Source organism: Gracilinanus agilis, chromosome 6, assembly GCF_016433145.1.
Source record: "Gracilinanus agilis isolate LMUSP501 chromosome 6, AgileGrace, whole genome shotgun sequence".
In the NCBI taxonomy this organism is placed as follows: Eukaryota; Metazoa; Chordata; class Mammalia; order Didelphimorphia; family Didelphidae; genus Gracilinanus; species Gracilinanus agilis.
Window position 1 is genome coordinate 42,847,461 of NC_058135.1, and position 12,579 is coordinate 42,860,039.

The 12,579-nt window shown below is 35.8% G+C and overlaps 1 protein-coding gene across 1 annotated transcript in view; it reads right to left on the minus strand.

The window, feature by feature from the left end:
* The window catches only part of LOC123252134 (estradiol 17-beta-dehydrogenase 11-like), a 36,743-nt gene that overhangs the window by 7,416 nt on the left and 16,748 nt on the right, over positions 1–12,579 (minus strand). The window contains exon 5 of the mRNA XM_044681529.1: positions 10,530–10,667. Coding sequence (XP_044537464.1) covers positions 10,530–10,667 — 138 coding nt within the window. The remainder of the gene's footprint in view (positions 1–10,529; positions 10,668–12,579) is intronic.

Below are 12,579 nucleotides of genomic sequence, written 5' to 3' on the forward strand. Positions count from 1 at the left end.
TACCTCTCTGTCCCAGGGCTTTCATCTAGCACTCTTTGAAAAACCTTCCCTGTTCATTTGATGCTGAGTAAAGGAATCATAACTACTAGGTCTTCCTGGATCTTTGAGTTCGAAGATTTACTACATACAATTTCTAATGACTATTTTCTACTTCTTCAAATACTAACACCAAAATCTGATGCCCTGGTCTGATGTCCACCCACTCTTTTTCTTCTATCCCTTGAAGGTATACATTCTAGACTACAAGATTTAAGTTTTAAAGTAATTTTCAGGGGAAAGAGTATAAAAAAATTTAAATATGCTGGCATAAGACAATTAGAAATTTGAATAAAAATAATTTGATTAGTTCTAGATGAGGCAATCTTAAAGTTCCTAAATTTATTCAGTCTATCTAATATTCCTAAGCTTAGCCCATAACCCACAGTGGTTAAGTAATGAACCCAGAAGAAACTGCTGTCATATCTCAAAATACCAGTGCATCAGTTCTGAGATCTGCTCACCTAATCATGGTGTAGGCAAGATTGTTTGCCTGTTTTATCATGACAGCCTGACTCTCAACCAATCAAAAAGTTAACTTGACTAAACGGCATGTTTGGGGGGACTCCATCATCATTACATAGCTAACTAGTTACTTTCCTTCCTCTAATCAAGGGAAAATGAAGACATGACTGGAACACTAGTCCAAAGTTTATCTCAGAAATATAAATAACAATGCAATACACAAGTCAACCTCAGATTTCACTGCAAAATTTTCTTTATTAAAACTTAGATATCTTCATCCAAACCTGAATTATTTCTGAGATTTCCTTATCCTATATTTTCTTAATCCTTACATAGGTAAGGATAAAGCTTTCTGAACACCTGATATGAGACTATTGTTCAGTGTCTGTTATTCAGCATGTTTTGGGTAGGTATAATAATAATGATGATGATGATGATGATGGTGATAGCTAATTTTTAAAGAGCTATTTTAAGCCTGATTTAAGGGGAGTGCATTCAGGTTTGATGAAATCTGCTTTTACTCTCTTCCCCTTCTTCTTTTTTCTCTCACCCAGAGACTAATCACAGGTTCTTATCCTTTTCCTCCTTTAAATTGAACTATGCTCTGTGGTTAGTTTGTTTTGCTTGGGACTTTAATCCTCTAATCTATCCCCCTCTATGTTTCTCCTCCCCTTTCTTCTTTTTCCCTCTTGTTGAATGAAATGCATTTTTGCACTAAATACAGTGGATTTATTCTCTTCTTTGACTAGTTCAGATGAAAGGGAGGTTCAAGTGTCAACTGTTCCCCAACCCCTTCTTCTTGTTTGTATGATGTTCTAATTGTGCATATTTGGGATAACTTCCTCCACTCCCAATTCTTCCTTTCCCTGTCTCTGTCAGTGTTCTTCTCCTGTTTCTTTTTAGATCATCAAAATATTAAAAAAAAAAAGTCCAGCTCCTCTGTCTTATGTGACTTCCCCTATAACCATATAATGATAAGAGGATTATGAAGAATGCATATATCACATTTCCTTATTAGAATGTAAATAGTTTATACTCATTTTTAAATTTATGATTGCTCACTAATATTTACATAATACAAAATTTGCACAAGAAACTTAGATAAAATGTTGTTTCTCTTGACTTGTTCTATATATTAGATTCTATATATTCTACACAGTCTATTATATAGTCATATGTGCTTTATAATAGGTTTCTATATAGATTCTATAGGGTCTATTATAGAAATGTTTATATATTCTTTGTGTTCTATCAGATAGTTACATGTGTTCCATTAGATGTTTATATACATATATTCTCTATGTTCACACATGTTCTATATGGTCTATTAGATGTTTGTATATATTCTACACATTCCATTGTTTATTCAATATGTTCCATTAAATGTTTATATAGAGACTATACACTCTATTAGATCTATTAGATGCCTAACTACTTTGTTTATTAGATGTCCAATATAGGTTTATTATGTTTATATATTCTATACAGTCCCACTAAATGTGACAACTTACATGTATATTCCATGTGCTCTATTATGGGTATATTCCATATGATCTATTATGTTTATCCATATTCCATAGGTCTAAATAGGGCCTAGGAAATGCATATTTGTATACATATAACATATATTCTATAGGATTTATTATATATTCATACATGTTCTAAAGGTTCTGTTGTGCTTGTATATATTCTATGGGCTCTAGCATATGTTTATATATTCTATGCAGTCTATTCTATGTTTATGTATTCTATATTCTCTCTATATAATTTACTATACATTTATATATGTGCTCTGATACATATGTCTACTGTATTTATATATTCTATATGATTTATTATGATCACATATATTCTATATGGACTATTCTATTAGATAGATTATAGGTATATATATTCCAGATATCCTATTAGAGTTTTGTATAATGTTTGTTGTCTATCATACATTTATTTATATGATTTATAATGTTTATGTGTTCTGTGTTTATTGTTTTATGTATTCTATATGTTGTTATGTTTATGTATTCTATGTGTATATATTCTGTCTTCTGTCAGATGTTTACATATTCTATATGTTCTATTGGATATTTATACATATTCTATATATTCCATTCAAGGTTTATATATTCTATGTGTTATAAGGGGAAAATGAGTTTAGGTTGGCAGAGCATAGTGGCATGAGACTAGCAGAAGAGAGTATTCTGGAATCTTGGAAAGGGGGGTTAAGCTGAAAAAAACACCTCAGCGACTGTTGGGCTGTCTGTCTGTCTCTGGATTTGATTCTGGAGGGTATGGATGCCAAGTCCTGGCAGTTTGACCCAATCCTGTGCTACTGCTGTGTTGCTGGTTTGGTGCTGTGTGTCCTGAAGAAGATCTGAGGAAGCTGTCTCTGTCCTGGGTCATCTGTAGCTATCTGTAAGAGAAGGTCTAAGCCCAGCTGGGTTTAGGATCTGTTCCCTGGATCCCTGTCTGATCTGGCACTTGCCAGTATCTCCCATAACACCCAGAGGGTTAGGGCAGACTAGGCATACAGGGTCTGGATTACAGCTTAGTATGCTAGAGAGATAGTGTAGGACCTTAACTCTAAGAAGATCCTTCATGCAAAGGCTTTAAGTTTTGGGGTACTTTAGCTACCCCAAACTCTCAGTGATAAGATTTCCCTTTACCCTCTCAACCTTTCCCTTTTTAATTTTATTAAATTATTTAATTTAATTTAATTTAATTATATTTAATAAAATACACCCCAGTTACTGTGTTTTGTTATCTGTATATTGTTCCCAGACCAGACACTGCCTTGACTGGGTTCTGTTGGCCTTCCCAAACTACAGTTAACATCTTAATACTGGCCCAATTTTAACTAGCCTAACTATCTGGTCCCGTCCCCATCCTACCCTCTTACATATGTGGTCTATTAGATGTTTATTCTATTTTCTATTAGATTTTTATATAGTCCATGTGTATTATATTTATATATTCTATATGTTCAGATAGAGGTTTTTGTGGTCTATACATTCTATTAGATATTTATATATGTTCAGTATTTTAAATGAGATATTTATATAGATTGTACATTCTATTATATATCCTGTCTATTATGTTTATATAGCCTATATGCTCCATTATATGTTTATATATTGTATTCTCTCATGTATATATATTCTATATGTTCTTTTAAATATTTAGATACCTAATATTCTATTATATATATTCATGATTCATCTCTACCTCTTTCTATGGGGCATTGCTAGCTTATTAAGGAGCTCATAGATTTGTGGATTTACCCATCATCCAGTTCTTAATTCCCATTTATTGTAAAATCTCACCTTCTTTTCTGAACTTGCTACATTTCAATGAATCCTAGTAGTATGACCTCGGCATGACAGAGAAGGCTATTCCCCAAAGTAGGCAGGTGTACACATTCACTCAGCATATCATGAATAATAAAATGCACGGCAATAATAAGGAAACGATGCATAGTAACCACAGGCTGACTTGCCAGTCTCACAGTGTCAGGAAAAGTGCACAAGAAATTATTTAGCTCCTACTATGTGTCAGACTTTATGCTAAGGACTTTGCAAATATTATCTCATTTAATCCTGACAACAATCCTTTGACATGGATGCTATTATTATCTTCTCTTTACAGCTGAGGAAATGTAGGTGTGTTTTTTTTAACCCTTACCTTCTGTCTTAGAATTGATTGATTCTAAAGCAGGAGAATGGTAAGGGCTATGCAGTTGAGGTCACCCAGGGTTATACAACTTGGAAGTGACTGAGGGCAGATTTGAACTCAGGTTCTCCTGTCTCCAGCCCTGGCTATCCACTGAGCAATCTAAAAACTGCCCCCAAAACTGAGGTTTAGTATTAAATAAACTGGGGTTAAGCCACACAGCTAGTAAGTGTCCGAGTCTGGATTTGACCTCCTGTCTTCCTAACTGCAGGTCTTAGTGCTCTATCCACTATACCACCAGGATGTCTCCAGACAGGTCTTTTAAGCTTCCTCAAACTCAGTAGTTCCAGGAGAGTCACAGTTTGGGTTTTGTTTAGTTATGATACCTACAAGAGGGAATCCCACTACACATTCATTTTGACTCAACACAATTGAACTTTATTTTATTTTTATTTTTTAAACCCCTACCTTCTGTCTTGAAATCAATCCAGTGTATTGGTTCCAAGGTAGAAGAGTGGGAAGGGCTAGGCAATGGAGGTTAAATGACTTGCCCAGGGTCATATAGCTAGGAAGTGTCTGAGGCCAAATTTGAACCTGGGACCTTCCATCTCTAGCCCTAGCTCTCAATCTACTGAGCAACTTGGCTCTCAAACCACTGTGCCTCCCATAATTAGTCTTTATATGAAAACAGACATTTTTCAGGGACTCCAGACAGGTGATGCTCTTAGTCCTGCTTGTCTTGTCCCATCAAGAACCTCTTATTTTTGGCTACAGCTATTCTACCATAGGGTAGGGAAGGGCAGACCTGGTGGCTGACCATCAGAAGGGAGAAGCCTGACACCATGAATATCATTCCTGGCATCTCTCTGAACTTGGATCTGAGCTCTGCACCCCTCTGCCCACACAGCTGCTTTCTATCACTTTCTCTCTTTAGCCTCTTTCTTTTTCTTCAGCCCAGTTGGTCCCTGCTCATCTAATCAATTAGTGGGGAAGGACAGCTAAGGAACGATATAATTGAGGACCGTTACTTGGCTCAGTGGATAGAGTGCCAGAGACAGGAGATTCTGGTTTCAAATGTAGCCTTAGATGCTTTTTAGTTGTGTGACCCTGAGCATGTCACTTAACTGCACTTGCCCAGCCCTTACAGTTCTTCTACCTTGGAACGAATACACAGTATTGATTCTAAGATGGAAGGTAAGGGTTTTAAAAAAAAGAGTGAAGTCCATTAAGTATAGCCCTTTGATGCTGAGGGTTGTTTTTCTTTTTAACTAACTCTTGTTTTTATCTTTATCTCAACAACTTATGATTGGTTTTACTTAAATGTTTCAGGAATTTACTTATCCTAGCTTGCTGCTCTGCAATAAAGCTCCAGCTCCTTTTTTCTGTCCTAGTATAATAACTACAGGTATTAACTGCCCTGGAACAGGGATGGTTGCCTGGGACTGTTGTATAAATGGCTTCACTTCTCAGGACCAGATTCAGTATCATGATGTAGGTGGTGGTGAAGCAGTCAGGACACATGTGTCCTTGATATCTTCAATCGACTAAGTTGGTTTGGTTGCTATCAATAACTTCTACTTTTGTGAGGCTGACTGTAAAGCTACAATTTTCCTGACTTTCTCTACCACTCCAGAGAAAAATGCTTTACCCTGGAAGCTTATTGTGCCCTTGGATGCACTCTTTGGAAGCACTCTCCATCTCTGACATCTCTCTCAGACATCTCTCTCTCTCTCTCTCTCTCTCTCTCTCTCTCTTTGACTCTCCCTTTCTCTCCCTCCCTCCCAGAACTTCCATGTTAATAATGAGTTTTTTAAGCCAGGTATCACCTGATTTTCTGGACTTTTACAGAGCCCACCCTCCAACTTTTAGCTTCCTTTCCTGAGTTGTCTTCGTTTGTTAGAATATAAACTCCTTGAAGGCAAGACCTGCTTTTCCTTCCTTTCCCTTAGCACAGTGAACATAAGAATGACTTAATAAGAACTTGCTGACTTTGAAATTCCAGGCTAAATTAGTAAACCTTTTATTGGTGATTCCCCTATTCTTCTGGAATCTTGCCATCTTTGAGATACTTTGAAAATGAATTTCTGAATGCCTTTTAAGTCTGACTGTCTCTGGCATGGGTTTCTTCTGAATATTTTTGATTGGGTTCTGTTGTTCATCTTCCTAACTCATATTCATATAGTATGTTGGGGACTCTGGAACAGATTATGAATAAGAAGATTCTACTCTCCTCCACGAAGAGAAGATAGATCACTAAAGAATATTGGTAAAGATATTCCATTTGATTAGTATTTTTCCTTTCAACAGATTTATCCACAACTATTCTTGGAATTCTCTGTCTTAGTCTGGTTTCATGCCAAGCTTTCCTTTGTTTTTCTCCTCTACCACTTTTTGTGGTCTTATGACACAATACTGTTCAAAAATTTCCATTCACTTTCTCTGTAATAATTGAAAATAAGTTAAACTGGTACGCTCTTGACTCTTGTCTCTATCGTTGGCATAGAAATCATGTGTTTCCTGGCTGAGATAATTTCTTGACTTCTGTTACTTTTTTATGTTGCAATAATTTGTAATTTTGCATAACTACTCTTGATATTCTCTTCTCCATTTTCTTTTTGAGTCTTGGCTAGAAATTGTATGAGGAAGCCTCCTGGCTTTACAGACTTTTCTATTAGCCAACCAATATCTCTCCCTATCTTGGCCACACACAAACACAAATGTATATATTAACCATAAAAGGTAGTGTGGTATAATGGACGGAATAGAAGACTTGGAGTCAGGAAGACTTGTGTTCAAATTCTGCCTCTGTCCATTAGCTATGTACCTCTGGGTTAGTTTTAAATTTCTCTCCATCTCAGGAAAATCTGTATAATCCATATCCAATCATTCTCTCTCTTGATTCATTAGGAGGCACCATAAAACTCTAAGACTTCCAAGGAAGGATAGGGAAAGTCCTGCCTTTCTCTACTCTAGCATCTGGTTGACTATGCCTACAAGGTGGCTAGTGCAGGGGGACTCATAACTAGACAGGCCTGTACCTGGCTCTTTGACTGCCTTAATCACTTTTGTATTTGTTCTTTCCTGATTTGGGGTAAATAGACGGATATTCATTAAGTTCTGACTATGTGCCAGATATTGTGCTAAGTAAGCACTGGGGAAAGGCAAAAAACAATCTCAGCTCTCAATGAATTCACATTCTAAGGGATGGATGAATATCTATCCCAACATGGGCTATAGTTTGGGCTTCGACCTTGTTTTTAAGAGGTCCAAATTCATAAGCCACATCAACGGAAGCAAGGAAGAGTCCCCAGCAATTCCTTCAACATTTTTGTAGATGATTAGGAGGAAAGTAGTTAGTTGGGAAAAAAAAATATAGACAGTTTCTCAGATAGAGGTTTAATATCTAAGATATAGAGAGAACTTTATCAGATTTATAAGAATATGAGCCATTCCTCAAATGCTAAATGGACAGTTTTGGGATGAAGAAATCAAAGCTATCCACAGTCATATAAAAATGATCTAAATCATTGTTGATTAGAGAAATGGAAATCAAAACAATTCTGAAATATCATCTCACTTGGATAATGTATAAAATGATAAAAAGACAAAAAGACAAACATTGGCAGAGATGTGGAAAAATGGGAAAACTAATAACCTGTTGGTGGAACTGAACTGATTCAACTATTTTGGAGGGCAATTTGAAGTTATAAAACTAAGTATACCTTTTAACCCAGCAATACCACTATTAGGTTTATTTTCTAAAATGATCAGAAAAAAAGGGAAAGAATCTATATTCTAAAATATTTATGCCATCTTTCTTTGTGGTGGCAAAAAATCAGAAATTGAGGGGTATTCCTATACAATTGAGGAATGGTTAACCAAGTTGTGGCATTTAATTGTGATGAAATACTTCTTTAGGTTAATTTAGAAAAACATGGGAAGACCTACATGAAATTATGAAGAGTAAAACAAGCAGAACCAAGAAAACATTATATACAGCAATAAAAATATTCTTTGAAGAATGACTTGTGTATGCCTTTCTCCAGAGAAAGAACTGATAAGTAGAAATAAGTAAAACATAGATTTATATATACATATATCTTTTTGTCAAATGGTGCCTTTCTCTAAATGGGGGGAGGAAAGGAAAGGAAGATGTTAACTGAGTATCTTAATATTTTGGATGTCACGAACAAAATAATTAGAAAAGAGAGTATTGGTTCAAATCTGGTTACTTCATGTGCGGATGTATATCAGGAAATGAACAGTGAAAAAAGTCAAGGCAAAATGTAAAATTCCTAATCAAAAAAAATTTTTTAACTGTTCTGGTGAGGTTTATGTATCAGCCTCTCATTAAATTATGAAATTAGTTATACGGTGTTACCGAATCCTATTTTAAGTTCTTTTAATGCTGTGGCTGTGAGTGATGATGACCTAATGCATAGCGCTGGACTTGGAGTCCGTATGACCTAAATTCAAATCCTGCCTTTGACACCAACCTCTATGTACCTCATTTTCTTAATCTCTATAATGAAAGGATTAAGGGAGGGAGGTGGCTAGGTGGCTTAGTGGAGAGACCTAGAGATGGGAGGCTGTGGTTTCAAATCTGGTCTCAGACATTTCCTAGTTATGTGACCCTGGGCAAGTCACTTAACTCCCATTGTCTAACCCTTACTGCTCTTCTGCCTTGTAACCAATATATAGTATTGATTCTAAGATGGATGGTAAGGGTTAAAAAAAAATGGACTTGATCACCACTAAGGTCCTTTACAATTCTAAATCAATCATCCTATGTTTAGCATTTCTTTTGTGTCTGCACACAAAAGGAATAATCATATACCATATGATATACCATACCTGATTCATATTTTACAATTACATTTTTTATTCCCTCTTTTTGAGAAAAATCCTGGGCATCAGCAATAGCTTAAACTATGAATAATTTTTTCCCTGAATCAATGGGCTATCAGGGTATAGAAAAAAGAGAAAGCATAGAAGCCATCTCCCTGTAAGGGTCCAGTTAATATCTCCTTAGTGTCAGAAGGAAAAAGGGAAAGGCAGTCGATTAATGTGATATAGCCACAAGTGAGCACTCATCTCTGTTTTAAGATTTATGACATAATTTCACTCAAGCAAATATGAGTAAGAGGATTCCACATAATTCTATTACAGTACAATTGTATGCTTTATATCATTTGGTTGGATTGTGTACCAAGTATTCTATATTGGAGATAAAACTTTGGCTCAAGCAAGTTATATGAGGCTATAATTATTGAAAAATATGAGTGATAAATGATTATGGTCAGGACTAGCCTAAAATTAATCTGTAAAATATGTGTTTAAAAGATCTGTGTTAGATGGCTGAAATAGGAGAGCTTTTGAGAAAGGACTATTCTCACTTAACATAGGAAGATGGAAATTAGTCTCTTTCACAACCAGTTTCCAAGCCCTTCTTTCTTCCAAGGGGACTTTTAGATCACTGGGGTGGTATTCGAGGATTAAATAAGATAACATGTAAAATATTTTGCAAACCTTAAAGCACTTTAAAAATGATGTCACAATCATGCCATGTTATTATTGTGGCAATTGTTATTGTTAGTAGTATTGCTTTTGTCTTTTCCTGGACTCCCAGTATGCATTTCTTCACCCCTCTTTTTTCTCCCTGTAAGATGGGTTGTGACAATGGTACATTCCAGACAGAGCTTGTCCTGTTTCTTATAAAGTCAATCATATTATTTCTTTTTCTTTTTCTTTTTTTTGAGAAATACTTCACTAAAATTGCCAAGAACTGAGGGAAGATGTGAAGAAACTTGGAAATTAAGGTCCCAAACCTGCTATATGTTTGAGTGAGGAAAATTTGGAGTTTGGAATTCATCTGTGGTGTGAACTTCTAGTTCCAATAGGAAAAGAAGCTATGGTAAACAAATTTACCTGTCCTATGATATCCATATTTGGGCTCTTTTTTATGCCCATGTCATTTGTGATCTCACATGATACAAAACCCAAATCTTTGGGAAAGTTTCTCTAAAGTTTGTTTTGGATATTATCTGTGAGGTTGATGATCATGTTATTATTGTTCCATCAATTCAGTTGTGACTGACTCTTCATGACTACATGGACCATGTTGTCCATGAGGTTTTTTTTTTTTTTGCCAAAGATACTGGAATGGTTTACCATCTCCTTCTCAAGTGGACTGAGGCAAATTGAGGTTAAGTGACTTACCCAGGGTCACACAAATAGTAAATGTCTGAGGATGGGTTTGAATTCAAGTCTCCCTGACTCTAGGTTCAGTGCTCTATCCACTAAAACACCTACCTGCTTCTTTATGACAGACTTTTTCTTACCTTCTCTGAGTTTATACCTACCTGGTGCTTGGATTTTTGATGAAGCCTGTGTTTATGAAATTAGGGCAGAGGCATGATGTTTTGATTCCATTTTTTCCTAAAGCAGCCATTTCTGCAGTAAGAGCTCTATGAAATCCAACAGCAGCAAATTTGCTTGAACTGTTGAGGAAAAGACAAAAGAAGGAACAGTTTTAACCATGACAGCTTTTCCATATGCATATCTGGGACATCCCATGCCCTTTAAAAAATTAGAATAGGCTATTTAGTGTAGTACAATACTAGTCAGAAGATGAAGAATGAATATCAGTTGAATGTCTTATTGGGAAAATAAGATAAGAGGAATCATGGTGTGGTGGAAATAGCACTATAAATCAGGAACCTTGGGATTCTAGTCCTGTTCTAACCCTTGCCCAAGTGACCAAGTCATTTAACATCTCTGGGACTCATTCCTGAAGAAACTAGGAAATTAGGAAATAAAACTATTTGAATGAATTTACTTCAGTTCTTTGAAGGATTTGTGATTGCATACATACATACATACATACATAATATGTGTGTGTGTGTGTGTGTGTATCTACACTTTCTTCAGTGGTACATACTGTAATAATTTATACCTTCTCATTTTATGCAACTTTTGTTTGTTATAAATCTCTTCAAGGAGGTTAGCCCTAGACTTAGGGATTTTCCTCTAGATCTTCTGACAGTATATCAGTACAATCTGTGATCTGTCCCTCTTTGCTATGACTGGCATCCTTCCTTTTCTGATCATACATCTCCCTGATGAATGGTTTGTGCCATTTCATCAATACAGTCTTTGATGGTACCTATCATGTAGCTTTTGGTAATTATGCTATAGTATTCCATGCATAACCAAATAATATCACTGTACGAATCACCAAATAACCAAATAACATCATTATAAGAATATTGTTTAGAAAATGAACCTAATTTTTTCAGAGTCTTGAAAAAGATGGCAAAGGCTGCTCTCCTCATATTATTTACATCTAAGTCAAGCTCTTATTTGTCCAAGAAATATGTCCATAAAGACTATCTCTATGGGTAATCCATCAAATTGCATATCATAGTTTGGACAGTAGGCAAATAATATTCTTTCACTTGATATAATCAGAATAATGTCACTCACAAATGGAAACATTTCTCTCCTTATCATTATCTACAACAAATATTGGCACATAAGTTGCAGATGGGATACATGATGATCTTTATGTATAAATTTTTAACCTCTTTTGTTCGGCATTGAAAGCTCTTTACTGCTTGGTCCCTTTGAATCTCCCCAGGCTTCTCACCTATTACTTCCCTTCTTGTGCTATGAGAACTTGATAGTACAGAAATGAGTCTCCATAACTGTTCCTGTGTGTTTCCACTGGTTAACTCCCATTCTTGGAAGAGTGCCTTCTCCCCTTTACCTCCCAGAATCTGTTTCCTTCAAGATTCAGCTCATGGGCTTCCTTCTAGAGGAAGGTTTTCCTGATCCTTTCAGATGCTTATGTTTTCCCCTTCGATGTTACCTTCTCTCTGTTGGATGCAAATGTGTACATGATTTCTTCAACTAGAATGAAGGGCAGATTTTACTTTTATCTTTATACCTCTATGTCTTAGCATTAACACCTGACACCTAGTAATCAATAAATACTTGTTAATTGACTTAACTTGAGAACTATTCATCCAAGGCATCATAGTTTAGTGTTATAGAGCACTGGATATGGCATCAGGAAGATCTGGGTTCAGATCTTGTATCAGATGCTTATTGGCTGTGTGATACTAAACAAGTTCCTTAATCTCTCTGTGCTTTTGAAGGTAATGGGCTCAGTACTCTTATGATCCTCTCTAGTCTATGATCTTAAGATTCTTTTAGGACCTAGAGATGGGAGATCCTCGGTTCAAATCTGATCTTAGACATTGCCTAGCTGTATGACCTTGGGCAAATCACCTAATCCCCATTGCCTAGCCCTTATCACTTTTCTGCCTTAGAACCAATGTTTTTGTAGTCTTGAAATAGATTTGTCAGTTTTTTTTTAAAGGGGAAAAAAGTTGTTGTTATTATCTATTT